General features: G+C 49.0%; 1 protein-coding gene across 4 annotated transcripts in view; it reads left to right on the plus strand.

The window, feature by feature from the left end:
* Positions 1-26,222, plus strand: part of Sh3pxd2a (SH3 and PX domains 2A) — a 201,458-nt gene that overhangs the window by 60,498 nt on the left and 114,738 nt on the right. For all 4 annotated transcript variants that reach the window (XM_069994099.1, XM_069994102.1, XM_069994101.1 and 1 more), the window contains exon 3: positions 8,639-8,714. In XM_069994099.1, the coding sequence (XP_069850200.1) occupies positions 8,639-8,714 (76 nt within the window). The remainder of the gene's footprint in view (positions 1-8,638; positions 8,715-26,222) is intronic.

A 26,222-nucleotide genomic window follows, 5' to 3' on the forward strand; every position in this document is an offset into this window, starting at 1 on the left:
GGGGCTCCCTCTTGCTGGGAGCAGGAAGTCCAGGTTCCTCCTCTTAGACAGGGAGGATCTGAACAGCCCTGCCCCGACCCCGCCCAGCTCCAGGCCCTTCCCATCCAGGGTATCTTCCTGGGAGTGAAGGGAAGAGGAGCCAGTGAACAGGAACTGCAGGCTGGCTTCCTGGGGTGCTGGGGAAGATGGGGAGATGGGGAAGTGGCTCCTAGTCTATGGTGGGATGTAGAAGGAAGCAATCTCAGATTGCTCCTGGGGAAGTGCAGCTTGTTTCTCCCAGAGCCAGGCTCCAGGCTGCCCTGAGCTTAGACCTCTGGCCTGGCCCCTAAAGTGATTGGCTGGCCTGGCATCCTGCATTTCCCTCTTAGCCAATAGGACACAAGCCTTACTTAGGAAGTGAAGGGCTGTGTTAACAGGGGAAGGATCCTGAAGGAGAGGCGGGTTAACAGGGGAAGGATCCTGAAGGCTGCAGGATGATGTCAGAGTCGAGGTGATACCTCTAAGTCTCTTTTAAAACTGTTACTCCCTCCCCCCTCTTTTATCAAGCACTGACAGTAATCCAAGCACACCTGCCCACTGGTACTGTCTCATTTAAGCCACACACCGTCAGGCTTTTAACTTATGCCTGTCTTGCTGAGGAGATGACAGTTAATAGGTTAAGTGACGTGGCCACCGTCATGTGGCAAAGCAACAAGCTGGAATTCTGGCTTCAGTGCTCAAGCGTTCCACACCCAACTGTATAGAATACTGATCATGCTAACGTAGCACCAAGGGAGGCGACCAGTCCTGCTGATGTTTTCTGTGCCTGGCCTGTTAAAGTACATTATGTGTGTACTTCTCCTTCAACCTCACTTCAGAGAGGAGAAAGCTGGGACTTTTTGTCCTGTTTTAGAGATGAGTAGTTAGAGGCTCAAAGAATAGGTGGAGATGATTGTGCCTGGCATTTGGCAGTATTTTCCTCAGTGCCTTCTTCATGGATCATCACTACAGCTGTGGGGACAGTCCAGAACTGGAGCCTTTGCTTGATCCTAATCCAGTGCTCCAATCTTGCATGAAGGCTGAGGGATGGCAACTGGAGCACACGGAGTGATCCCCACTGAGGTGGGTTCAGGGGAGGTGGGGGTGGTCAGCCAGCCTGCTTGGATACCTCCTGGGCATTGAAGAGAGGTTTCCCTGGGCTTGAGGAGGCTTCCCGGATTGTACGCTGTCAGCACATCTTTGATCTCCTCCTTCCCTCATTGGGCATCTCACTGTCAGGCCGTCAGCCCAAGTTCCACCGTGTTAAATGGCAAACACACCCAAGCCTGGCCCAGGCAAGCCAGCGGGGCAGATGGTGAGAACTGCCATGACCAGCTAGGGCCTGACTGAGCCGCCAGGGGCTCTGCTGCCTTATATGACCTCAGGATCCCAGCTTCTTCAGCACTTTCCCCTGGCATTGGGGACTCAGCCTGGTGTCATAGCAAGAGTGATGATGACAGTCATAGCTAATATGACCCAAGTGCATTCACACTCACCCTGCCAATCAGGTTCTGTCACTGTCGCCCATTTATAGAGGAAACCGCTTTGTCCAGCTCTGGCTCACTCTGCATCATTTCTCCTCCTCCACCTCCTCTCCCTTCCTCCTTCCTGTTCTCCCCTTTCCTTCTTCTCCCCCCACTCTTATTTTCTAGAATGTTCTGAATCACCATTGTGAGTCCGGGGAGAGACTTTCAGTAGAACATGGGCAAAAACATCACCTTTAATAGTCATGTATTGTTTTGCCTGTGTTGGTGATCAGGACTGAGGTCTTAATGTGGTTTCCCCTGAGCTAAAATTCTGGAGTTGAAGCTTAGGTCCCAGAACCTTAGGATGTGACTGTAATGAAGTCCTCACAGATACAATTGCTTGAGATGAAGTCATCCTAGCATAGGGTAGACTCTTAATGTGATACTGGTGTCCCCTTTCAAAGGGGATATTTGGACATGAGATCACTCTGTGAACACAAGGACAGTCAGGATGAGACTTCTACAAGTGGACAAGTACCAAAGATCACTGGCATCATCAGAAACAGCAGAGGGGGACACAGGGCAAAGTTTCCTGTACTCCTTTGAGCAGAAACTTAACTCTTTCCACACCTTGGTTTCTAGTTTCTAGTCTCTAGAACCATGGGACAGAAAGCTTGTGTCATTTTTATTTTTAAAATGTCAGTCATGGGGCCTGAACTTTGGGCTTGGATACTGTCCCTTAGCTCTTCAGCTCAAGGCTTATGCCCTACCACTTGAGCTAAAGAGCCACTTCCAGCTTTTTCTGCTTATGTGTTACTGAGGAATCGAACCCAGGGCCTCAAGCATGCAAGGCAAGAACTCTACCTCTGAGCCAACTTCCCAGCCCCTCCTGTGTCATTTAAACCACCTAGTCTGTGGCAATATGTTACCATAACCCTGGAAAAATAATAATATTAGGATAGACAGACACATAGACATACAAGTGTGCATGTGCGTGCGTGCGCGCGCGCACACACACACACACACACACACACAAACATTCTGATACATTTACGTTTTGAAGATAGAGCCTGGCATGTTGGTGCATGCCAGTAATCCCAGTGTTCAGGAGGCTAAGGCAGGAGGATTTGAAGCCAGTTTGGGCTACATAGCAAAGTTCTAGGCCAGCCTGGGCCTACTACTGACAGCCTGACTTAAAAAAAAAAAAGAAAAAAGGAACACAGGAAGGGCCACAAGTTAAGGAATACAAGTAGCCTCTAGAAGTTCACAAGGGAAAGGGAAAGTGTCCTGGCCTGGAGCCTCAGAAAGGAGGAAGGAGGGAGGAGGCAGCTTTAAGACCCTCTACTCTATAGCCAGAAGTGGCAGCAGCCCTCTGCAGTATCTTACCAGTGAATCCCACTCCAGCACTCCAGTGGTTTCTGGAAATGACATTTTCTCCATTTATTTCTGGTGCTGCTCCGGGATCCCCCCCTTTACCCCCCCCCACCCCCGCCGTGCCCTATGGAGTGGTACATCAGGCATCTGACCTTATCAGCACTGGTGCCAACTGTGCAGTCATCCCACGTCACTGGAATAAGTGATCAAGGGCCTCCACCCTGGATACCACTACTTTTCCTGATATGTTGTGGTACTTTATGCTTTATGAGCAAGTATATTGGATCCAATCTGACTCCCTATAGCTGTGATAACAGGCTTGTGTTGCCATGTCCAGCTTTTTATTGGTTGAGATTGTGCCTCCCTAACTTTTTGTCTAGGCTTATCTTGAGCTTCAGGTCTCCTGATTTCAGCCTGAAAAATAGTTAGGATTACATGCATGATCTACCATGCTTAGCTTGCTGAGGTGGTGCTCAGATTTGTCTTCCAGGTGGCTTTGTATGATCTTGAGTAGCTATGATTACACGAGTGAGCCACTGGTGCTCAACTGTTTAACTGATTGTTGACCAGGGAGTTACAGTGATTCATCATGGAAAACATGGTCCTCTAAGAAGATTATTCTGAAGTGACAGGGTATCTATACCATATACATATACATACATACATACATACAAACATGTGTGTGTGTGTGTGTGTGTGTGTGTGTGTGTGTGTGTGTGTGTGTGTGTGTTTGATGTTGGATTTAATTTAAACAGAACTCCACTGAACGGCCCAGCACTTTCACTTACTGTGAGATTCTGATTGCTTGAACTTCCCAACAAATAAAGACATGCCAATAATCATTTTCCAGGTACTGTCCAGTCAGTCCCTCCCTAATGTATTGTTTGTATATCTTTTTTTTTTTTTTTGGTTGGTCGTGGGGCTTGAACTCTGGGCCTGGGCCTTGTCCTTGTGCTCTTCAGCTCAAGGCGAGTGCCCTACCGCTTGAGCTACAGCACCACTTCTGGTTTTTGAGTGGTTTATTGGAGATAAGAGTTTCATGGACTTTCCTGCCCGGGCTGGCTTTGAACCGTGATCCTCAGATCTCAGCCTCTTGAGTAGCTAGGATTATAGGCATTAACCACCGGAGCCTGGCTGTTTGTATATCTTTGTGTCATATTGGCTCTGCATGGCAAGGCTATTCAAAGGCAAGGGTGCTCTCTGTTGCACATGAGTTGAACCTGAGTGAATAAACAGATGATACAATACTGTGAAGTCATGAAGTAAGGAATAGAAATTGTAAGTACTGTTGGGATTCCAAGAAAGGAGGAATCACCTTTAGCTGGGACAGCCAAGGAAGACCCTTGAGGCCATCAAAGAAATGAAGAGAAAGGGGAAGTAAATTTCAGGCTAGGAAGGGTGAACGTTGTCAGAAAAGCTGCTCTCTACCTTACTGTCACTCTCTGTCTCTGTGTCCCCAGCATCTAAGCCCTCCGTGATCTCGTGACAAGTGAATTCAGAGGTTTGCTTGATCTTTCTGAGTCCCACAGAAATGTAGGTGGCCTTGTCTCGTTTTTTAGTGAATTTTTTTTTTTTTTTTTGTCAGTCATGGGGCTTGGACTCTGGGCCTGGGTGTTGTCCCTCAGCTCTTCAGCTCAAGGCTAGTGCTCTACTACTTGAGCCACAGCGCCATTTCTGGTTTTCTGGTGGTTAACTGGAGATAAGAATCTCACAGACTTTCCTGCCCAGGCTGGCTTTGAACCGTGATCCTCAGATCTCAGCCTCCTGAGCAGTTAGGATTAAAGGCATGAGCAACCAGGGCATGGCTTAATGAAGATTTCTAAGTCTGGAATCCTTTAGCTTCCCATGACCTGTCCTATACTCATAGGGTTGAGATTAGGGGACTATCTTGGTGCCTATGGCTATGCTTGTAATCCTAGCTACTTAGGAAGTTGAGATTTGAGGATCAATGTTCAAAGCCAGGCTGGGAAGGAAAGTCTATCAGAGTTTTATCTCCAATTAACCACCAAAAAAAGGAATGGAGTTGGTGACTCAAGTGATAAGAGTGCCAACTTTGAATGAAAAAGCTGAAACAATGCCCTGGCTTTGAGTTCAAGCCCCAGCACTGGCACCTCTTGCCCCCCCCTCCAAAAAAAAAAGATTTGAGGACTTGAGCCCAATGGAACTCCACCCTTTCTGCCTCTTGTGTTAGAGATGTGTGGTAACCAGGCCGGGCAAGGCCCACCCTCCTCTCTCCCCAGTGTTTCCGTGATCCTGTCCAAGAAGCGCCTCCAAATCTACTTTTTGGCTGGAGCCAGCTCTTGGAGCCGAGCTGTCCCGCATCTCTCATCCAGTCCACCTCTTAGATAAACAGGCCAGCATCCTTCACACATTGCCAGGTTCTAATGAGCTTACACGGCCCCGCACTGGCCAGATGCCCCTCACTCTAGAAAGGCCCTGACAATGGGACCTGCTTTTGTTCTAGCCTGGGCAGCTTGCTGGAGTGACAGGAGGATCTACTTCCAGCCTGCAAAGGTATCCAGCCATTCACAGCTGCCTGCCTTCCTCACTGCCCACACACCCAGGCTTCTTCCTCACCCAAGGCCTGTCCATGTGATTGCTTTCTCTGGCAAACCCAGCCTGCCTCTCCTGAGGGGTGACATTCGGACCCATTGCCCGCCACTTTGCTATCTCGTGGGCCCAGAGTCTGGGTGCTATGGCCCTGTGTGCTCCCATGCTTCTGGCGCCATGCAGAGTTGGCTAGGCTAGGCTGCCTTTCTTTGGTTTGTTCAGGAGCCAAAGCTAAGGGTTTGCTTTGTTTGCAAGGCAAGCGCTCTACCACTGAGCCACCTTCCCAGCCCGGTTTGCTTTGTTTGAAAGGTGACCTAGTAGGCAGAGAAAAGACGCTGGTCCCTGGCAAGCAGGGCTTCCTGTTCCCGTGGGCAGTGGGCTTGGCAGTGGACCAGGTCTTGGCTGGCTAGGTTGTGGTGGTAGGGCTAGGTGACAGGTGTGGCTGGGCTAGGCTCTGAGGCTCAGGGATGACTGACCTGTTGGGGACCCGCAGTTCTGGAGAGGCCCCACTAACTAAGATGCTCAGCAGATGAGCTTATCTTGGCTGGTGTGGGAGTTAAAGGGGAGGTCTAGGCTAGTCCAGCTGTTCAGGAAGAGGAGCCGGGTGAGAAGCACCTGTAGACTCCCTTCCCAAATTTTTGGAGAAAAAAAAATAATGCAAATCTGCTCCCTTGTTTGCCAGCCATATTTGTTTCCTAATGTTTGTGAACCACTGAGGAAATTCAGACTGCCCTTTGCTGAAGGAGGCACAGAGAATGTAACTGTTATCTGCCAAGATATAACTGTCTGTCTTCTCCAGGACACTTTTCCTGACCTCCTACAGCAGCTATCGGATCCTGTTCATATTCCCTATCACTCTGAAAGCTTGTCTGTTTTTAATCCTCCCTGTTTTTCAGCCTCCCTCGTGCTGGGATTATAGGTGTATGCCCACTAGAATTTCTTCTTCTGCTGCTAGTTGGAGTTTGAACTTGGGGCCCTGCCCTTGCTTGTCTTGTTTGCACACAGCTGGTACTCTTCCACCTGAGCCATGCCTCCAGCTTGGCTCTTTGTGGTTATTTTGGAAATAGTGCCTTAATTTTCTACCCAGTCTGGCTTTAAACCACAGTCCTCCAGATCTCTAGGATTATAGGTTTGAAGCTCATGTACCCAGCTCTTTTTCCTTTTTTGACCACCCTCTGTTTCTTTGATGTCTAGTTTTCTCCTCAGTAAGTACAAATTATTTGTGTAATACAGAAATGATATACACAAAAATAGAATATGGGTGGGGAAAATGGGAAAATGAGAAAACAAGCATTCTAGTCTATAGAATTTATTTGAAAATGTTAATTATAAAAAGCAATACTCTGGGCTTGATGGTGCATACCTATAATCTCAGTACTTGGGAGCTGGAAGCAGGAAGATCTGGAGTTCAAGGCTAGTCTAAGACCCAGACTCAAGAACAACAAAAAAATCCTAAATTCATGGTGTGGTGGCTTAATGATTGTATTTATACACAACAGGAAATTATTAAATGTTTGAGAGTTGAAGTTACAGCATTAAAAACTCATGAGCCAGCTTTTGCTAACTATCCATATATGTTCAGGGAAGTGAAAGTTAATTACAGTGCAGTCTCTGTCTTGTTTTGAATGGAAGTCAGTTATCAATGATTTTGCCTTCCTATGTGGGCTCTAAATAACCTGTGTATATTAGGCAATAATTATGTGAGAGGCAAGCTTAAAATCACCTATTAGAGCTGGATGTGCAGATGGATAGATGGGCAGTCTCTGTCTTGTCTCTGTCTCTGTGTCTCTTCTAGCATTGAATCTCTTCTCATCACATTCAGTACCAGCACCGTGGTCTTTTGTTTCCATGTAGGGACCCATACACTACAAATAGTTGGGGCCATCTTTACAAAGCATAGACCAGATGGCGTCTGTCCTCTGCATGAAACTTTTTAGGACTTCATTTCTATCAGGCTAAATCCTGAGTCATGACAGTCTCCAAGGCCTTCTGTGGTCTGACGCATCCAGCCTTTCCGCTCCATCGCCTGCCTGTTACCCTACCTCACGCCACAGCAGCCACACTAGCCTTGCAGGCTCTTTGCATATCCAGTTCCCTTTTCTTGGACTGTTCCTTCCTCCACAGTGGCTCAGTTCCTTTCCTGTATGTCTCGGCTAAATTACCTCAAATTGGTAAGGCCTTCCTCAGTACCCAACACAGTAACCAGCCCTTGGTGCTCACATCTTACCTACCCTACTTCATGTGTCCGTCACTCCCCGACAGATGACATTCAGTTGTGGTCTCTCCCTCCACTGGAACAGGAACACACTGACACTCGTTGGCTTTTTTCTTTAATGCCAAGTGCTCTTCGTAGGTGCTCAGTAGATGTTTGAAGGACTCGGGGAATGGATGCCTATGGTATTGTGTGTTTGATCCTTGTCATCTCTGCCCAGGATACATCTGAGGCCCACATGATGCAGGTGCCCTGTCTGTCCTCAGTCACCCTGCTGGGACAGAGAGACAAGATCATGGCTATAGGCCCTGCACTGCAGCACTTGCCTGGCTTGGGGAGAGACATCTGTCACACCCAGGGGCCCTGCCTCTTGTCTGTTTTTCCAGTTTACTCAGAGTTCCAGCATAGAATAGCAAAAGAAAAAAACACAATGCAACACAACAACCAGCTATTCCTTTAGAATCATGGAAACGTCTGTCCCTGGAAAAACAGTAGTGATCTCAGGGAGGGAAAAGATGAAGCCGAGGGACAGGGCTGCTAGCAGAAGGCCCGTGAGATCAATTTGGTTTTGCAATTAAAATAACATCTGGGTCTGTTTCTGCAGAGGAGTTCTAGAAAGTGGGTGGTCTGTCTGCAGGATCAGGTGGGGCCTTCCTCTCTTCTCCCCTAGGAGGCTTTGGGATGGCGGGTGGCTGAAGGATTCACTATGCAGATGAAATATAAAAGACGTGGGTCCACAGACTCATCTAGAAGCCTCAGCCTGGCCTGAAGTCCTGTTGGTCGCAGGTCTGGCCTTCAGGGCATCTCCAGAGTCTTCCCCCTTGCCGAGATGGTTCATACCATCTTTGATGCACAGGAGTTCTGTCCTCCTCCCAGTCATGGCCCCTGTGGGGTTGTTAATCATCTGTGAAATGAGTGATTTCAGACCTCAGTCATCTCAGGAGCACAATGGGCAGGAGAGACGCCCAAGGATGTTCCCATCTCTGAAACTTGTCTCCTCTGTCTGTTGGCTCCTCAGATGCAGCTTCTGGATAAGTTTCCCATTGAAGGTGGCCAGAAAGATCCCAAGCAGAGGATTATCCCCTTTCTCCCAGGTAAGTTAAGGGGTGGGGACTGAGGGTTGGGGTAACCTGGAGAAGGGTCCAGAAGAGGCTAGCTGCTAAACTGGAAATGCCACATGGGTTGGGCCTAGAAATCTGCTTATTAACGACGCCCTAGGGATCTCGAATCCCCTGGTTTAGAAGGCCACTATCCTCCAAGTGGCTTCTCTGGCCGAGCCATCTCTGCTAGCTTGTAGCCTTGGAAGAGTTTCTCAGGCTCTTGGACTTGGTTTTGTTTTCACCAAAGGCATTGAGAGACTGGGTTCTCCCAGGAAAGAGCAAAGGGTCACCAGTAAATGCTGCTGCCTCCCTCAGATGGAGTTCACACCCTGGGTCTTAGCTCCCACAGGCCTCGCTGCCTCTGGATCTGCCTGGGATCTGGCAGAGACAGGGTTTGAACCAGCTCTGCCTGGCTGTAAAGGCCAGGACACCATTTTAGAGTCTTTTTCTAGAGTTGACCTCAGGGCCTTGTGACCTGCTATTTGCAAGGATGCCTGTCATAAGTTTGTGTAAAAATCTGTAGCAATTACCAAGTGCTTCTTGGTATGTTGTCATGTGCAAATCATCCTGCTGAGGTTTGTACCATCATTTTCCCCCAAGGGATGGAGATGGTAGAGTTCAGAGAGGTTAAATATCTGCTATGAGTTGGGCCCCGGTGACTGGTACCTGAGGGAAAGACCTAGGGATCAAGATTTGAAGCCAACCTGGGCAGAAAAGTCTGAGAGAATCTTACCTGCAGTTAGCCAGGTAAAAAGAAACCAACTGAAGGTGTGGTTTAAATGGTAGAATGCCAGCCTTGTGTGAAAAAGCTAAGTGAAACTTAGGGTAACTCAGGGTAAATCCTGAGTTCAAGCCCCAGGACCAGCACCCAAATGATGAACCGAGGTCTCCACCCCACACTTGGGCCCTGCCCTGAACATTGTATGCAGTACTTTCCCTGGAGTTTCTGGTTCCTTCCCTGGCCAAGCCATCGGATCTGCCAGTTTCAAGGGGAGCTCCTCCACAGTGCACTTTCCCCTGGGTCGGTGCTCCCCCTGGACTCCCGCAGGTCAGCCTCTAGGACACAGCAGTCAGTTGGACCCTGAGTCTCAGCCACACTGCTGGCCAGCCAGTACCTACCTGTTGACCTAAGAACAGATTGGAGCACCTTGCTCAGAGCGGCTCTAATTCACAGGGCGTTGCTCACACACCCTCCACGTAATAGCCACAAGTGGCAAAGGTACAGAGGGCCCCCTGTCCTCATCTTTTGCTAGAGGAGCAGAGAAGTAATCAGATCTCAGGAAGAACCGTCAGACCCTATTGTTTGGGCAAGACCTTAGATGTTCCTCCAACAGCACTTGGGATGCTGTGGGCCCAGATGCCCCAGGGGAGCATGAGGCCAACGAGGAGCCCTGTCCTGGGTAGAAGACTTGGCCCTGGGCCTATGGAAGGACAGTTACCTCTTCCTCTTCTTCCTTGGCCAATGCTGCACGGAAAACTCTCCTTATCATCCAGTCAGCCATGTTTAGGAAAAGCTCTGCTGAATTAGGTTGATGGAGCTGGTGGTTTGGCTGGTTGGGATCCGATCTTCATTTAAGGAACCTCGAGGTAGTGAGAGACAAGACTAGGATCAGAACAGTTTAAAGCAGGACTTAGCCCTCTCTACTGTGTCCATGCGGTTCCTAGTGTGACTGGACAAAGTGTTGAGAGCAGAGAACACACTATATGCTGAAGATGGCAGCTGCAGCCTCCAAGGGTTTAGAGCTGAAGGTGGGTAGGATTGAAGGGTGGGCTGTAGGGCATGGCTTAGGCATGCTGCCATTCTACTCCATATCTCCACATCACACTACCTGCACATACTCCTAGAAAACCTGGCTCTGTCAGTTACCACTTCTGTTAACTTTCTGCACCTCAGTTTCCTCATCTGGAAGATGGGCATGGTGAGATGAGACTGTTTTTGTTTTTGTGCCAGCACTTGAATGGGCTTGAACTCAGGAATTCAGGTTAAGGGATGCTAATAACAGGGGGTGTAGCCATCAGCAGACTCTTAGTCCTGCCTCCAGACTGGGGGCTCTCCCTCCCAGGCCCCCACCTCTTGTCAGCTGCCACAGAGGATGATAACTAAGCAGCTGCCACAGTGCTGAGACCTGATCTGCAGCTCAGTTTCATCTTACCAGACTCCAGTGAGGAGAGAATCCATGCTGAGCTCTGTCTCGCTCATTGTCAACCCATGGCCACTATTGATTAACGAAGTCACCTGCCTCCACCTACTGGGAAAAGTCCAGCCATAGACACTGACCCCCATATAAATGTGGCCATGCATAGCGTGGGACATTGTGAAGAGGATTGAGGCTGACTCAAGACACCCACTAAGGAAGAATCCCCCTTTTCCTGGCTTTGCCGTCTCTGAAATCCTTTCACTGACCTTCCTCCCTTCCCCTACCCTTGCTCACTTACTCCCCAGAACTTCAGAAAGGGCATTGGAGGCCTTTGTCCAGCGCAGACTCTATATTCCTAGCTTCCTCTTGCTTACTGGAAGCTTCCTTAGTACCTTCATACTCTACTCCCTCCTCAGCCTGGAGAAAAAGGAAAAGGATCACGGTAAAATAACCCAGCCCAGTCAGAACCAGGCCAGGACGGGTAGACATGGGGATTCACAGTACCTGGATAGAGGGAATCCCCAGAACACAGGGTATCAGAGAAGGGCAGTGGGAGTATGGCATGTCCTAGAGTCTTAGAGACAAGGATTGTCTACAAGTAACATTGCAAGCTGTGTTCTTCTGTGAAGTTCCCACACCAGAAAGCAGGCAGGCCAGGGCCAGGGACAAAGCAGGCAGAGATGGGGGGTTAGCTAGGTCTAGACTCAGGCTAGCAACCCTAGCTTAGGGGTTGAGCACTTACTTAGCACCCCCCCCCAGAATCCTAGGTCCCATCTCGATGACTAAACAAAGTAGCCTTTAGACTTAGCCTGACAGGCACAGTGGTGTATGCCTGTAACCTCAGCACTCAGGAGGATTATTTGAGTTCTGTGAGACCTGCCTATGGGAAAGATGAGGAGATGGCTTGGAGCCCATGTGGAGCAGGCATGTCTGGTATCCCATGTGGATTTGGGGCAGGAAGGAGTCACTCCTGGGCCTGGCCACCTCCGAAGTGGGGTGCCAGGGGAACGGTCCTGGCTCTCTCAGGCTTATGCCTCCAGACCATCCCACCTTATGAGAGTTAGACACAGCCATCTCTATGGCTGAACTTAGCATGCGTGTCTCTGAGTCGTTCGGTCTCCCTCGCTCGCCTTTCTGTCATGGGTCGGAGGCCTGGTAGGGCTGTGTCAGGACTTGATCCTCCTATTATGTGCCTGGCCTTGTGTGAGCTCTCCACGCTCCTTCCCTCCCCTCCGGCTGCAGGGCAGCGGCCCCAGTCTGGGAGGGGCAGCTCACTTTCCCCTCAGCACTAGGCATTGAATGGCAGAATCACTACTTCTCCTTTGTGTCCTATGGTTTTGCCTAACCCCGGGGTTTCTTGCCACAGCCAGACTCCCCTTTTTTGTTGTCCCCACACCTCCCAGGTTAGGAACCTGAGCCTTCTTCTGGCTGTCATTGCTGCCTCCTGAATCAGGAGTGTCCTCACTGGAACATGGAACTGGAACATGGCCTGACCTTCACTGTTCATAATCATCAACACACACACACACACACACACACACACACACACACACACACACACACCATCTACACACACACACACACACCACCTACACACACACACACACACACACACACACACACACACACACACACACACACACACACACACACACACACACACACACACACACACACACACCCCACCTACCTGCAAGGGCTCTACCAATTCCATTGAGTAGCAGAGGTTATTGACACTGGATAATTCGTCTTTTTGCATTATAATTTTATATGACAATCAGATCTCCCCCAAGAGCTTTCTGAGTATTATTGTCCTTTAATTGGGAACCTCACAAGACTGGCTATTTGTTTTCCTAAGTCATAGCATTTTTAAACTATTTATTTTTTATCTTTTCTTTTTTAGTACTGAGGATCAAACCCAGGATGTTGTACTTGCTTGCTAGGCAAGCGCTTTGCCACTGAGTTATATCCCAGCCCTACAGCATGTTGGTTTTTGTTTGTTTTGGTTTTTTGCCAGTCTTGGGGCTTAAATTTGAGGCCTAGGCTTCTTTTGCTTCTTTTGCTCAAGGCTAGCACTCTACAACTTGCCACAGTGCAACTTCTGGCCTTTTCTGTTTATGTGGTACTGAGGAATCGAACCCAGGGCTTCATGCATGCTAGGCAAGCACTCTACCACTAAGCTACATTCCCAGCCCCAGCATGTTTTTACTTTAAACTCTTTTGCTTGAACTTAGGGCTTGGGAACTATCCCTGAGCTTTTGTGTAAAAAGAAAAAAAATATTGACCAAATTACCCTGGCAATTTTGGGATGGTTAATTGGAGATGAGAGTCTTATGGACTTTCCTGCCCGGGCTGGCTTTGAAACGCGATTCTCAGATCTCAGTCTCCTGAATAGCCAGGATTATAGATGTGAGCCACTGGTGCCTATTTGAAACTTCAAATTTTGAAATAACTATATATTCATGATTTCTTGCAAAAGCACTTAAGTTACTACACCCCCTTCTTCCCTCTTTCCCCCATCCCTTCTCCAGTGTATTACAGAGCACACAGCTGTATGCCCACCCATTAAAGGTGAGATTAGGTCACCTCCCACCCTCTCTGAGCTTCCCCCAGTGGAACAGCTCAGGTATGGGATCAGAACCAAGAAACTGATGCTGGCACAACTCAATTAGCTTGACTGCAGAGCCAAGTGATGGACTTCTGTGGTGAGGTGGACATGCCAAGAAGCAGCGTGCCAGTGCCGAGGCAGCGACCGGACCACAGTCCCTGGGAAACTTCTCTTGTAGGCCACACGGCTTGCATTGCCCCCTCCCACAGAAAGGTGTGGGTGAAATTTTCTTTCAGGCAGGTATATTCCAGGAACCTCCTATACAAGTACAGGCCTTCAGGACCAAGCACACCATCCTGTAAGTGTCCTCAGTGGTGTTCTGTTTGAATGAGCATGTGATAAAGTTTGTTGCCAAGCCAAGGACCTAAAGAGATAATAGTCATTTAGCTTGCCTGTAATCTCAGCAAGCAGGAGGTTGGGGCAAGAGAATTTTGAGTTCCAGGCCAGCCTGAGCTATTGCCTTGCCACAATAGTAATAATAGTAGGGGTTTTTTTGTTTTGTTTGCTCCTCAGGTTTACTTGTATGAGTTTAGGGCTGCTAAGTGGGTTGAGAAAACAGGGTAGACCTAGAGCTTGAAGACTGGGTTGTTACCTTGATTGACCTCAATCATTTGAGATGAGAGTAGAATTGTGAAGGGTCTCATACCCGATACTAAGTTTCCTTACTATGGTTTTACAGATGCCACAGAAAAGACTTTTGGGTCAGAGGCGAAAGACCTTATCATAGTGTAATAGCCAGCATGAGCTTTGGCCTATTTGCCTTAGTTCTCATGATATCCAAGGCCTCCAGGGTGACAGGATGGCTCACATCAATGCCTGCACATGCACTGGGCTACATTATGGGAGAGAGGCCCAGATCTTAGGGAACCTAAGATATAATGAGTGGGAAGTAAACCTGCCCTTTACTACAGAGAGACACTATCTCCGTGATCCAAGGCTGTACAGAGACATCTTTGAAAAGATAACCCAAAGCAAAAAACTGCAGGAGACATGTACCTGGTGGGGTTTTTTTTGGGGGGGGGAGGGGCTTTTCTGCTGACAGAAGGCAGAAATGAAGTTCTTTCAGATACTAGGCCAGTCATGGTGGGGTTAGCAGCCTATGTTTACGTGGAACTTTCTGCCTTGTTTAAAAAGACTATTGTGGAAAATCCATCTCCTGTTGCCCATCCGGGGATTGGAGTAGATTTCCTGTGTATCCTGACTTGGCTGGCCCAAGGAGGCTCCCTGGGAGGAAATGGTCATTACGAAATGAAGCAGAGTGTGTAGCCACTGATGTAAAAAGCAAACAACTGTGACCAGGGGCCTGCAGACTTCAGAAGTCAGGTGACAGAGCAGAACTCATTCTGCTCCACGAGCAGCTACATGTGGTCCCTTCCTGCAAGGAAGCCAGCGGAGCCTCTTCACTGGCTACTATGGGTTCTCTGGGCTTCCAGAAAGTCCCTCCCCCTTCTAGCTGAGTCCATTGCACTATAGCTCACCCCAGGTGGGTGAGTCATGGAGGGGGGGGGAGGACAGTAGGGTTGCTTAGGGGTCACTGTGTACCTATAACCATCATCAAGGTGGGGACTGCCAGTCCACGTCAGCTCATGACCTTTGGAGCTTAGAGGGCAGACATGCTTGCTTCTTTTTGTGCCTACTTGCCAGTTTACATAGTAGCCCCTTAATGAAGAGGCAGTGTAGAGGGTGAACTGGAGACCAGGGGCCTTCCCCTCCCTGCCTGGGAGCCCCATGCAGCAGATCCGGTGTTTGTCTAGCACTAGAGGAAGCAGGGGGATGGGACGGTGGGAGCCAGGGCTGGACTGTGGGGAGAGCCGGCCTCCCACTGTCTGTATTCGGGGTGTTTGTCTGTAAGCTGTGGGGAAGGCGGCAGTCAGGACACTGGCTGAGATTGCAGCTCCAAAGGGAAGAGGGCTGGAAAATGTCTGGGCCCCACTGGTAACCTGGGATGGCAGGAAAAGACAGACATGTGATGGAGAAGGAAAAACAGAGACTGGTTGGTAATTCTGGGGTTTAAAAACCATCAACAAGATTACAGGCTTACCCGCCTCCCTCTAGCCTCCTCTAGAAGTGCTGGGTCTTCTCTTTCTGTAATTACAGCTCCCTAACCCCCAAAAAAATAATTCTCCCACTCTGTAATCTGGGCTCACTGTTCTCAGGGCCTGCTTCTTCCAGCCCAGTCTCAAATCCACACAGAAGGGTGGTATTCATTCACTCATTCCTACCACAAGCATTTATTGAGCCCTGACTGTGTACTGAGCCACTATAGGCACTGGTAACAAGGCTGAGAACTAAAGGCCAGGCCACTGTTCTTGAGAAGCTTATCTTTCAGTAGGAAATTCAAAAAGCAAACAAATGAGCAATTACTAATACATGAAGGAGGTTCTAGGCCTCTTGGGCTTGAAAGAAGCCCAGGAAACCAGGCTGGTGTGTGTTTGTAGTGTAGGCCGGGCAGGTCTCAAGGCGGGTAAGCACTGGAGATCTCCACCACAGGGCCAGGCCATGCTAAAGGGTGAGAGTATCTCTGTGATGTGAGGTATTTTCGGCTGAGGGACCACATGATCAGACATTATGTTTAACAGGATCCCTGGGGTTGGCTTGCCTCCCTCAGATAGGAGGCCAGCGAGGAAAGCAGATCAGCCAGCCTGGCGGCAGGGAGGGGAAGGACAGATCTGAGATGCCTGTTGAAGGCACAGCCAAGGGGCTGCATTGGTAGACTGGAAGGAGGGATGAGGGAGAGGTCGAGAATACTGATGCCCACAGATCTATTTGTGGGGGAACAATCCTTGGGTAGGAAACAGATCAAGTCTCGCAGCTGCCCCACTCAAATCCTGCCCAGTGGACTCTACTCCTGGGGGCCAAAGGAAATGGATCCTTCCCTCCTCCCTGAGTCAGTGGAGGCCTTTAGGCACTTTGGAAGATGCTTTGTAGTAGGTGGCCTCCCTCTACAGCCACCCTGCGGGCACTCTTGTCTCTGGATCCAGTTTTGATGGGGAAGACCAGCAGCAGGTATGGGCGTAGTGATATCCATTGATAGGAAAACCCACACCACCTTCTTAGAACGTGGTAGGGGCACCTGTGACTCTGTATCTTTGACCTAGTCCCCTACTGCTCTCTTTACTATACTCAGGCACATAGAGCTCCAGCCAGCTCTTCCTCCTGGCAGGGCCTGAGCCAGACCTTGGAGTACACCCCCAGACCATATAAACTAAGGACTCACTCATACAGCCTGGGCCTTGGAAACACTGAACCCACCTTTACCTCCAATGCCCTGAACTGACGTCCATGCAAGAGGCCAAGATGCCAGGATGCCTGCTCTCCAGACCACAAGTGGCCTGAAGGGGCTGGCATGGCCTGAAGGTAGAGTCTGTTCATCTGGATTAGCTTCCAAAGGCCGGAGAGGAAGTCCTGGGGAGGGCTAGGAGGGTCGGAAGGCCTTGCCCATCTCAAGTCTTCAGAGGCAGGGTGGCCGGTGACACCCAGTAAGGAAAAAGGCCACATTTGTTTCTCCCAAGGACAGAACTCAAAGGGTCAAGTTTCGTCTTAATGGAAATGAACTGGGAAGGTGAGACCAGCAGGGACCAGAAGAACTCTCAGAGCTGTTGGGGCCAAAGGAAGCTGTGTGACTGTAGCTCTGTGCACTACAGTGTTGCCCAGCTTTGGGCCCATTCCTAGACTTTCTCCTGGAGCTGTTTGTTAAACAAAACACTGCTTTTTGCAGGGTGGAAATAGGTAAGCCCTGCATTGCATTTCAGCAGTGAAGGCCTCAGAGCTAGACACATAGTGGTTTAAGTTCTGACCCAGCCCCTTCCTAGTTGTGTGGGAGCTGGGCTCCCTCTCCTCCATCCTGAGTGTCATTTAGGGACGCCTCTTGGGTGGCGGAGAGCAGAAGTGAGAGCCACTGTGTGGTGGTGAGTTTGTTATCTCATGGCAAGCTGTCCCCTGGGACAAGCCATTCCAGGAGATGGGGCTGCTTCCGTGTTCTGTGTGTGGAGATTAGCTGCTCAAAATGCGGTCTGCAGGTCTGCAGCTTGGGCGCCGTCTGGCAGCTTGATGGCCAGGCTGAGTCTCAGCCCCGCCCCACCCACTGAGTCAGGTCTGAGTTTAACAAAGGCCTGAGCAGTTTTAAGAAGCTATATCAAAAGGGTCATCAGAGCCCCTTGAAGGGGCTGACTGCTCCATCTTCAGGTTGCAGTGACAAATCCATTTCTGACCCAAAACAGAGATGCACAGAGAAAGGAGGCTCCCTGAAGTATTCTGGTGAGGGCCAGGCCTTGGCCGTACATCCTTATTCATACCTGAGCTGCCCACCTGTTTCTAGTGTTCTGCATCCTGTGGAAAGGGGTCATAATTAACGAGGTTATCTGTCCCCATCACTAGTCTAAGTAGGAGGATGCCTAGTCTCTAGCCATACTCCCTGATCAGATATGAGCCAACTTCTTCTCTCTCTTCCCTTCTAAAGCAGGGTGAATCTTAGCTGGGGAGATAGAGTCTTGTGTTTTCTTTTTTTTTAATGCCTCTATCTCTTGGGTAGCAAAGATTACAGGTATATAATGCCATGTTCTACCTGGAAAGTGGGTATTGATTTATTTATTGTTGGTTATGGGGCTTGAACTCAGGGCCTAGGTGCTGTCCCTGAGCCTCTTTGTGCTCCAGGTTAGCGCTCTACCACTTGAGCCACAGTGCCACTTCCAGTTTTTGAGTAGTTAATTAGAGATAAGACTCTCATGGGGACTTTTCTGCCCAGGCTGGCTTTGAACCATGATCCTCAGATCTCAATCTCTTGAGTAGCTAGGATTACAGCCAAGAGCTGCCAGTGCCTGGTAAACGGAGGTCCTTAAAGGCCACTTGGGTAAAAAGGGTAAGACAAAAATAAGCCCAGTTTTATGGAGCCTCTTTTGCTAGTCTATGTAAAAGAATTTTTGAGGGGTTGAGAATGTGGCTTAGTGGTAGAGTGCTTGCCTAGCATGCATGAAGCCCTGGGTTTGATTCCTTAGTACCATATAAACAGAAATGGCCTGAAGTGGCACTGTGACTCAAGTGGTAGAATACTAGCCTTGAGCAGAAGAAGCTCGGGGACAGTGCTCAGGCCCTGTTTCAAGCCCCAGGACTGGCAAAAAAAAAAAAAAAAATCTTTGCAGGAGCCACAGGAAGAAAGTTGAGACGAGGGGGGTGACTGGCAATGTGGTAGCCTGGTAACATTTCTGGTCTCTTGCCTCTGGTGTGAAGGATGAATTTTCAGGGTTAGCAGTTGGGAAGTAGGTAAGGACAGCTTCAACCTGAGGGCTGGCCAATGCTCTTGCTTGAGAGAAAGCCTTGTTCCTTCCTGCAAGAGACATTGGAGCAACTGTTGACAGCTGATCCCTGGGGCTCAAAGGCAACTTTCTGTAGCATTGGCTTCTGGGGAAAAGTTGCAGGGTCTTCTCAGGAGATTAAACAGATTAAACCTGTTGTAAGCAAGAGAACATTTCTGATAAAGCATTGTAACTACCATTTACTAAGATTATATTTTTGCTTTTATTTAATTTAGTGACTGCAAACCTGTTTTATACAGGAAGCTAGAAGGCTGGAGAGGCACATGGTTTGTCAAAGGCCACTTAGCTATTAGGAGACACAGGCTGGCTTCAAACCCAGGTCCTTCACCCAGGCCCAGTCCAAGCTCTGTGTCCTGCTGAGGCTTGCTGCAGAAAGGTACTGAGCTAGAGCTTATCAGTCGAGGTTTGGTATAAAATGATAGCTATATTGCCTGCACTAGGGTGTTTTAATTTCTTTTTTGTTTTGAGTTTTATGTATTTAAGATACATATCTATTAGAGGTTAAGCAATACTGTCTTTTTCTTTTTTGGGGTTGGTTGGAGGGCTTGAACTCAGGGCCTGGGCACTGTCCCTGAACTCTTTCAGTCAAGGCTAATACTCTATCACTTTGAGTCAAAGTGCCACTTCCAGTTTTCTGGTGATTAATTGGAGATGAGTCACATAGCCTTTCTGGCCTGGGCTGGCTTTGAACCACAGTCATTCGATCTCAGCCTCCTGAGTAGGTAGGATTACAGGTGTGAGCCAGCAGTACCTGGCAGTATTATCATTTTCCTATGGCAGAGTCTTGTCAGGGTTGTTGTTGTTGTTACTATTATTATTATTTTGCTGTTACCCATAAATTCAATCTTTCCCTACTTTTACCCACCACCTAGTGGCCAATGTCGAAATTGCAGGCATAGTGTCCAGAAGGAAATCATTGACTACTAGAAAAGCTAGCTTTGGAAACATACACATAGAAAGTGACCACATAGTGACAATACCACAGATTCTGTTCTCAAACCACAATTCAACAGGGACTAAAAATGGGTGTGAAATAAACCCTATTTTCCTATGTGGTGAAGAGACTCTCAAGTTTTCATTTGGGACCTCAAATAGAACCTTAGGACATGTCCCATAGTTTTATTTTTCATTCCTAAAACTTGGAGAGGGAAGGTTTCTGGGCCTGCTTTGTGGTCCCAAGCTTTTTTGGATGTGCCTGTCCCTTTCTCCACTTCTCAGATGATCTCCTGTGCATTATTAGTAGATTTCCAATATTCATTCAGATCCCTTATACATTGCCTGAATTTCTCCATCTGTGATATGCAAGGATTGGATTTTGATACTGTTTTTGTTTTTATTTTTGTCAGTCATGGGGCCTGAACTCTGGGCCTGGGCACTGACTCTCAGCTCTTCAGCTCAAGACTAGCATTCTACCACTTGAGCCAAAGCACCACTTCTGACTTTTTCTGTTTATGTGGTGCTGAGGAATCAAACCCAGGGCCTCACGCATGCAAGGCAAGCACTCTACCACTGAGCCATCTTCCCAGCCCGATACTGTTTTTTCTAAAAGCCATAAAGGCAAGAAGAGTAAGTGCCTACTGATGGAATATTATACAAAAGGGAAAGCATTTCAAGGTAACTGGGATCTTCTAGGCCTGTCTCAAATCCAACTGTATTAGCAAAATGGGGCTGTCTCTGCATAAGGCTAGCTTTGTGTCCTTCCCCATATCCCCTAATCCCCACCCCCATTTCCTTCAGAAGTCTAGAAAGCCCCCTTGTCTTGAATCTCCACCCTCTCCTGAGGACGCCAGCTGAAAGACAGCACACACAGTCAAGATTTTGACCTTCACCTTAGCCCCTGACTTAGTGAAAAAGACTTCTTATCCTCCCCTCTCAGTTGTGGGTTTTTTTTTTTTTTTGTGGGGTTGTGGGGGGAGTGAGGGAGCTGCTAGAGTTAGCAGCAATTCAATGAAGATATAAATAGAAATATGGACTATAAATAATAGTGCTCCAAAATATCTGGAGACATGAATACTGGACAGGCAGCAGGGGGTCACAAATCACCAAGGCCTGGGTGGTGAGGAACAATTGTTCAGTCACTGTAATGTCTCTTGGGATGCTTCCATCTTGTCAGTGAGGCCTGGAGAAGCCACTCCCTGGGCTGGGGAAACACCCTCCTTACTGTCATTCTCACATCCATCAACTTGTCAACCTCTGCAAACACCCTCCTCCTTGCTGTTCTCACACCCATCTACCTACCTGTCAACCTTCTTGGTAAACAGACAATGCGCAGCAAAGCTGAGTAACCCTGCCTGGTCTCCAGCCGGCCTTTAGCCTGGCAGTGTACAATTTGGGAACATCCAGAAAGCTACCTCTGAGCTGCAGTTTCTTTATCTGTGGTCACATGGAGAGAGTGTGATGCTTGCACACACACACACACACACACACACACACACGTGTCTACCCCCCTCCCCCCCACACACACGTGTCTACCAGTCCGGGAGCTTGAACTCAGGGCTTGATCACTGTCCCTGAGCTTTTTTGCTCAAGGCTGACATACTACCACTTAAACCACAGCTTCACTTCCTCTTTTCTTTTCTTTTCTTTTCTTTTCTTTTCTTTTCTTTTCTTTTCTTTTCTTTTCTTTTTTCTTTTCTCTTCTCTTCTCTTCTCCTCTCTTCTCTTCTCTTCTCTTCTCTTCTCTTCTCTTCTCTTTTCCTTCCTTCCTTCCTTTCTTTTTTTTTTCTTTCTTTTCTTTCTTCTAGTCCTGGGGACTTCTCTGTACTCAGTGGTCTTGCTGAAGGGAAGTGACATGGTGTCTATGTTGTTGGGAGAGAAAAGTGAGTTAATATTTGCAAAGTTCTGAGTCTAGTTCCTGGCGTACACTCAACCTGAATGCTTATTAGATAAGGAAACACCTCAGTACATCTCCTGTGCTTGGCTGCTCACAAAGGGTAGCAGGCCCCAGACCTGCCGATCTTGCAGTCTGCAGAGGTAATTCAATGACACGGTGTGCAGGTTCTTTCTAAGCCAGAGTGCCATGCAAGTGGTTCTTCTCACCTCCCAGGGTGTTGGTTTGGCAGATGGTAAGGTGGGCTCCCACCCTCATTGTCCCTGTCCATCATCCCTGCCCTGCACACCCTGCATTTTGTGATGTCTGGAAGAAATGCCAGAGCTGAAGAAGCTTGGAAGATAGTAAGAGAGACCTTTTCTTTTTTCATGTTTTAAAACTTTGTTTTCTAGATAAGGTCTCAGGCTTTTGCCCAGGCTGGTGGTCTCAGACTGCTGTCCTCCTATCTCTGCTTCCCTAGTACCTAGTATTACAGATGTGTACCACCAAAGTAGCTTTGTTTTCATTTTTAATTTTTTCTAGCAGTACTGGGGTTTCAACCTGTGCCGTATTTTGCTAAGTAGGCATTATACCACTTGAGCCACTTCACCAGCCTGTTGATTTGTTTTTGAAATAGGGTCTTGCTAATACTTTTGCCTGGGTTGGGCTTGAACCTTGATTCGCCTATCTTTGACTCCAGAGTAGCTGGGATTACAGGTGTGTGCCACCACACCCAGTGAAAAGGGACTTTTCTGATGCACTCCTATCACGGGCTGCTTAGCAGTAGGTCCATCTTTAAGGGTACAGGTGACAAATGTTTCCAAAAGAAGCAAGGCAAGCTCTTGAAACAAGATAATTTGCTACACATGAGCTTTAGCCATAACTAATAGAAAGCCCAGGCCTCAAACAGGCAACCTGAGCGGCAAGGTAAAGAAGGCCCAGTCACGTGTGGCTCCGGGCCCAAGCTGCCGTGGCTTCCATGTGGGGTATGGGGGCTCCAGATCTGGAGGGTCAATGAATTCTCATTCTCTCCCAGTCTTTTTCTATTCTAATGTAGTGGGGCTTAGACAAATTCTGTGACTCTTCATTTGGAACTAGTACCATAAAATATCTCAGGTTGAACAAACCCAGAGACGCCCAGCCTCCCATGAACAGTGCTAGGCCCTATATTTTAGTCATCTATATAAAATTTCTCCCCTGGGAAGTCAGATGTATATCACCTCACGTCGTTTCTATGGCCCAGGAATTCAAACACTGCTTAGACTCAGCTTCTCTCCTGAGGTGGAAGTTGGGGCATTAGAAGTGGGAGTGGTCCTTCCCACGGGGCTGACAGTGTCCTGACAGTGGAGCTTGACGTCTCTCAGGGCGGAAGGTCTAGACGGAGGCCCTGGAGAGCCACCCTGTCATCTCCACAGTGTCTGATGGGTTCCACACGTCAGCCTCTTCTGGAACGACTGGGGAACAGCCGCTGGGGTCATGGCGGACGCCAGCTCCACGGGTCTCCTGGTTCTCTGAGGCGTTGCAGTGGGTGCAGCTCTTGTCTTGGGCTAGGCTTTGGGGGTAGGAAAATAGCTGAGTTGGAGCCCTTGGGCAGTGTAACGTGTAAATTCAGGGCTGAAATGTCCACCTCACAACAGGCTGCCAGCCCCCAAATACCACAGACAAAAAGATGAAGGGGCTTGTGTCCTCTCAGATGAAAATTGTGGACCTTGTTCTTTTTTTTTTTTTGGATCCGGTCATGGGGCCTGAACTCTGGGCCTGGGCGCTGTCCCTCAGCTCTTCAGCTCAAGGCTAGCGCTTTACCACTTAAGCCACAGCGCCACTTCTGGCTTTTTTCTTTTTGCTTATGTGGTGCTGAGGAATCGAACCCAGGGCCTTGAGCATGCAAGGCAAGCGCTTTACCACTGGGCCACGTTCTCAGCCCTGGACCTTGTTCTTGAAGGTCCTGGAACTCTGAGATTTCTGAATATGCCACTTGAGTGGCTTCACTGTGCTCCGTGTGGCCCCTGCGACCAAACTGTCATATTCTTGCATCACTCATGACCTGTATCAGCGACACACGTGACACACGTGAGCCCCTCCATCCAGACGCACTGAACTTAGCTGCTCAGATGTGACTAATCTCTCATCTGTGGACCTTTGCTCCGGCGCCTCCTCTGCCTGGAACATTCTTCCACTTCACTTGGCTCCTACACTTCCTCAGGCCTGTCACCCTTGTGCGTGTCCTCATCAGCCGACAGGACCTCCGAGAGGACCAGGGCCATCACCTCCCAGCCTCTGGGACAGGACCTGGCACTTGAGAGGGATGGAATGAGTGGGTCAGCTAGCGCTGAGCTGTGCCTCCTGGAGAAGGTGGGCCAGAACACTGAGCCCTGGGTGCAGGGAAAGGAAGGAACACAGTAAAAGAATGAAGAACAGGCACCTTCAATTGGCCTAGACAAAGAGACCGTGGTACTTGAAGTCTCATTGCTACTTCTTATCACAGGGTGGCCTTGGGTAGTAACTCTCCTTTCTGACCTCCAGTTTACCCATCTGTGGAATCCAGACAACCACAGTACCCAGAACTTACATCCTAGGTTGTTACACAAATCAGATGAAGTAGCAAGGAGAAAACACAGGCCAAGTGTTCACCGCTCCATCTGTCTTCATGGTAGCATCACGTCCTTGTACACTGGGCTGGAGGCGTAGAAAGTGGTGGGAGGTTGCTGAACAGAGTGGACTGTCTGGCCTCAGTTCTGCCAGCAGAGCCAGAGTTCCAGGATAGCAGGCTTGGGGGTAGGGGGGTCATTGGCCATCCCGAGAACCAGGCAGCCTCTCAGGAAAGCTGGGATTTCCCATGGTCCTCTGCAGCCCAGGATTTTCCTCCTACCGGTCACTACCTGCTTTCCCTGCTGCCTCTTCCCTAGAAGTGGGCCCTGGATGTCCCTGTCCCCCCCCCCCCACACCGTGGACTGGGCCACCGCAAGAGGCTACCAGGAGGCTCTGCCCAGCACCCTCGACTCCTTTCCTGAGGGCAGCCCTCTTAGGGAGGAGCTGAGGCTACCAGGCTGAATGGGGCTCTTTATTTCTGATTCCCCTCAGGAAGGCAAGCCGCTGCCCACCATGCCCACCACACCTACACCTACTCAGAGTGGAGCCGGGATAGCTTGGCCCTGGTGCTGCTCTCTGAGTCAATCTGGTCCTGGAGGGTGAGTCCACTCTCACCACTAACCACCCTGCCATCCTATCCCCCCTCTGAGGAACAGCCCCTGTATGTGTGTATGAACGAGAGGCACCCAGAGTGAGGTTGTGTGGACTCACACTCACCTACACCTGCCATCTGCCTCCTGAGTGCCGGGCTTGGGAGTGACTTGAGGTAGGACTTGAAGGCAGGTTCTAGGCAGTGGTCAGTGGGCACACAGCCAGGTATGCTTACAGAGATGGGAGATGAGACCCAGGAAGGAGAGAGGAGCCAAGTCCTGCTAGTTACATTTTATTCCCAGAGCCTGGACAATGGAGACAGAGTTACATCTAAGAATATTATTCTGCTGGATTTTGGCAATTCAAACCTGTAATCCTAGCTACTCAGGAGGCTGAGATCTGAGGATCACGGTTTGAAGCCAGTTAGGGCAGAAAAGTCCTCCTGAGACTTTTATCTCTAACTAACCACTCAAAACCCAGCTTAAGTGGTAGAGAGCTAGGCTTGAGCTCAAAGAGGTTCAGGAACCGTGCTTAGGTTCTGAGTTCAAGCCCCGCAACTAACAGGGGAAAAAAAAAGAATAATGTTATTCTGACAGCTGGGAGGAAGACTAGAAACAAGATCAGGGCAAGACAAGGAATAAAGACTTTAGAAGGCTGGACTGAGTGCCCTGATGCACACTTGTAGTCTGTTATCTGTAAGGCTGAGACTGAAGCCTCTGAGCCTCAGGGTTTGAAGGCAGCCTGACCAATGTAGGGAAACTTGCCTCAAGAAAGAAAAAGAAAAAACAAAACATTCAAAGTCAACCTGGGACCCACAGGCTATTAACCAGATTCTCAGTAACCTGCTCCATGCTTCTTTGTAATTACTCTAGTCTGGTACCCTATTTGGTGAATGAGAAGACTGATGCTCAGGAAGCATAACTGACCACTCACCTATGCAGCGCCCAAGGCTGCCCTAGGGCTGGGTTCTTTGTCTCTAAGCTGGCCAGGGGAGGAGCAACCCTCTAGGAGATGTGGAGTTGGGTGGAGACTCAATGCACCAATGGGGGATGGGGGACTGGATGACTGCAGCTAGGGGAGGTAGAGGACTCTGGAGGGGAAGCCAGGTGGACAGACTGGGTACCTGGGAAACATTTGTGGTGCTTGGATGCCACATGCCAGCAAGAAGGACAAGATAGGACCAAGCTGTACCTACCTTGTCAGTAATGGGGCTTGAACTCAGGGCCTGGGCACTGTCACTGAGCTCTTTGGTTCAAGGCTAGCATTCTGTCACTTTGAATCACAGCCCTAATTCTAGTTTTCTGGTAATTAATTGGAAATAAGAGTCTCATGGACTCTCCTGATGGGACTGGCTTTGAACCAAGATCCTCAGATGTCAGCCTCCTGGGTAGCCAGGATCATGGGAGTGTGAGCCCGGCTCAGCCCAGGATTTCTACCAGGGATTCCTGCTCTGTA

This window comes from Dipodomys merriami, unplaced genomic scaffold (genome assembly GCF_024711535.1).
Source record: "Dipodomys merriami isolate MVZ:Mamm:240054 unplaced genomic scaffold, mDipMer1.0.p SCAF_102, whole genome shotgun sequence".
Taxonomy (NCBI): domain Eukaryota; kingdom Metazoa; phylum Chordata; class Mammalia; order Rodentia; family Heteromyidae; genus Dipodomys; species Dipodomys merriami.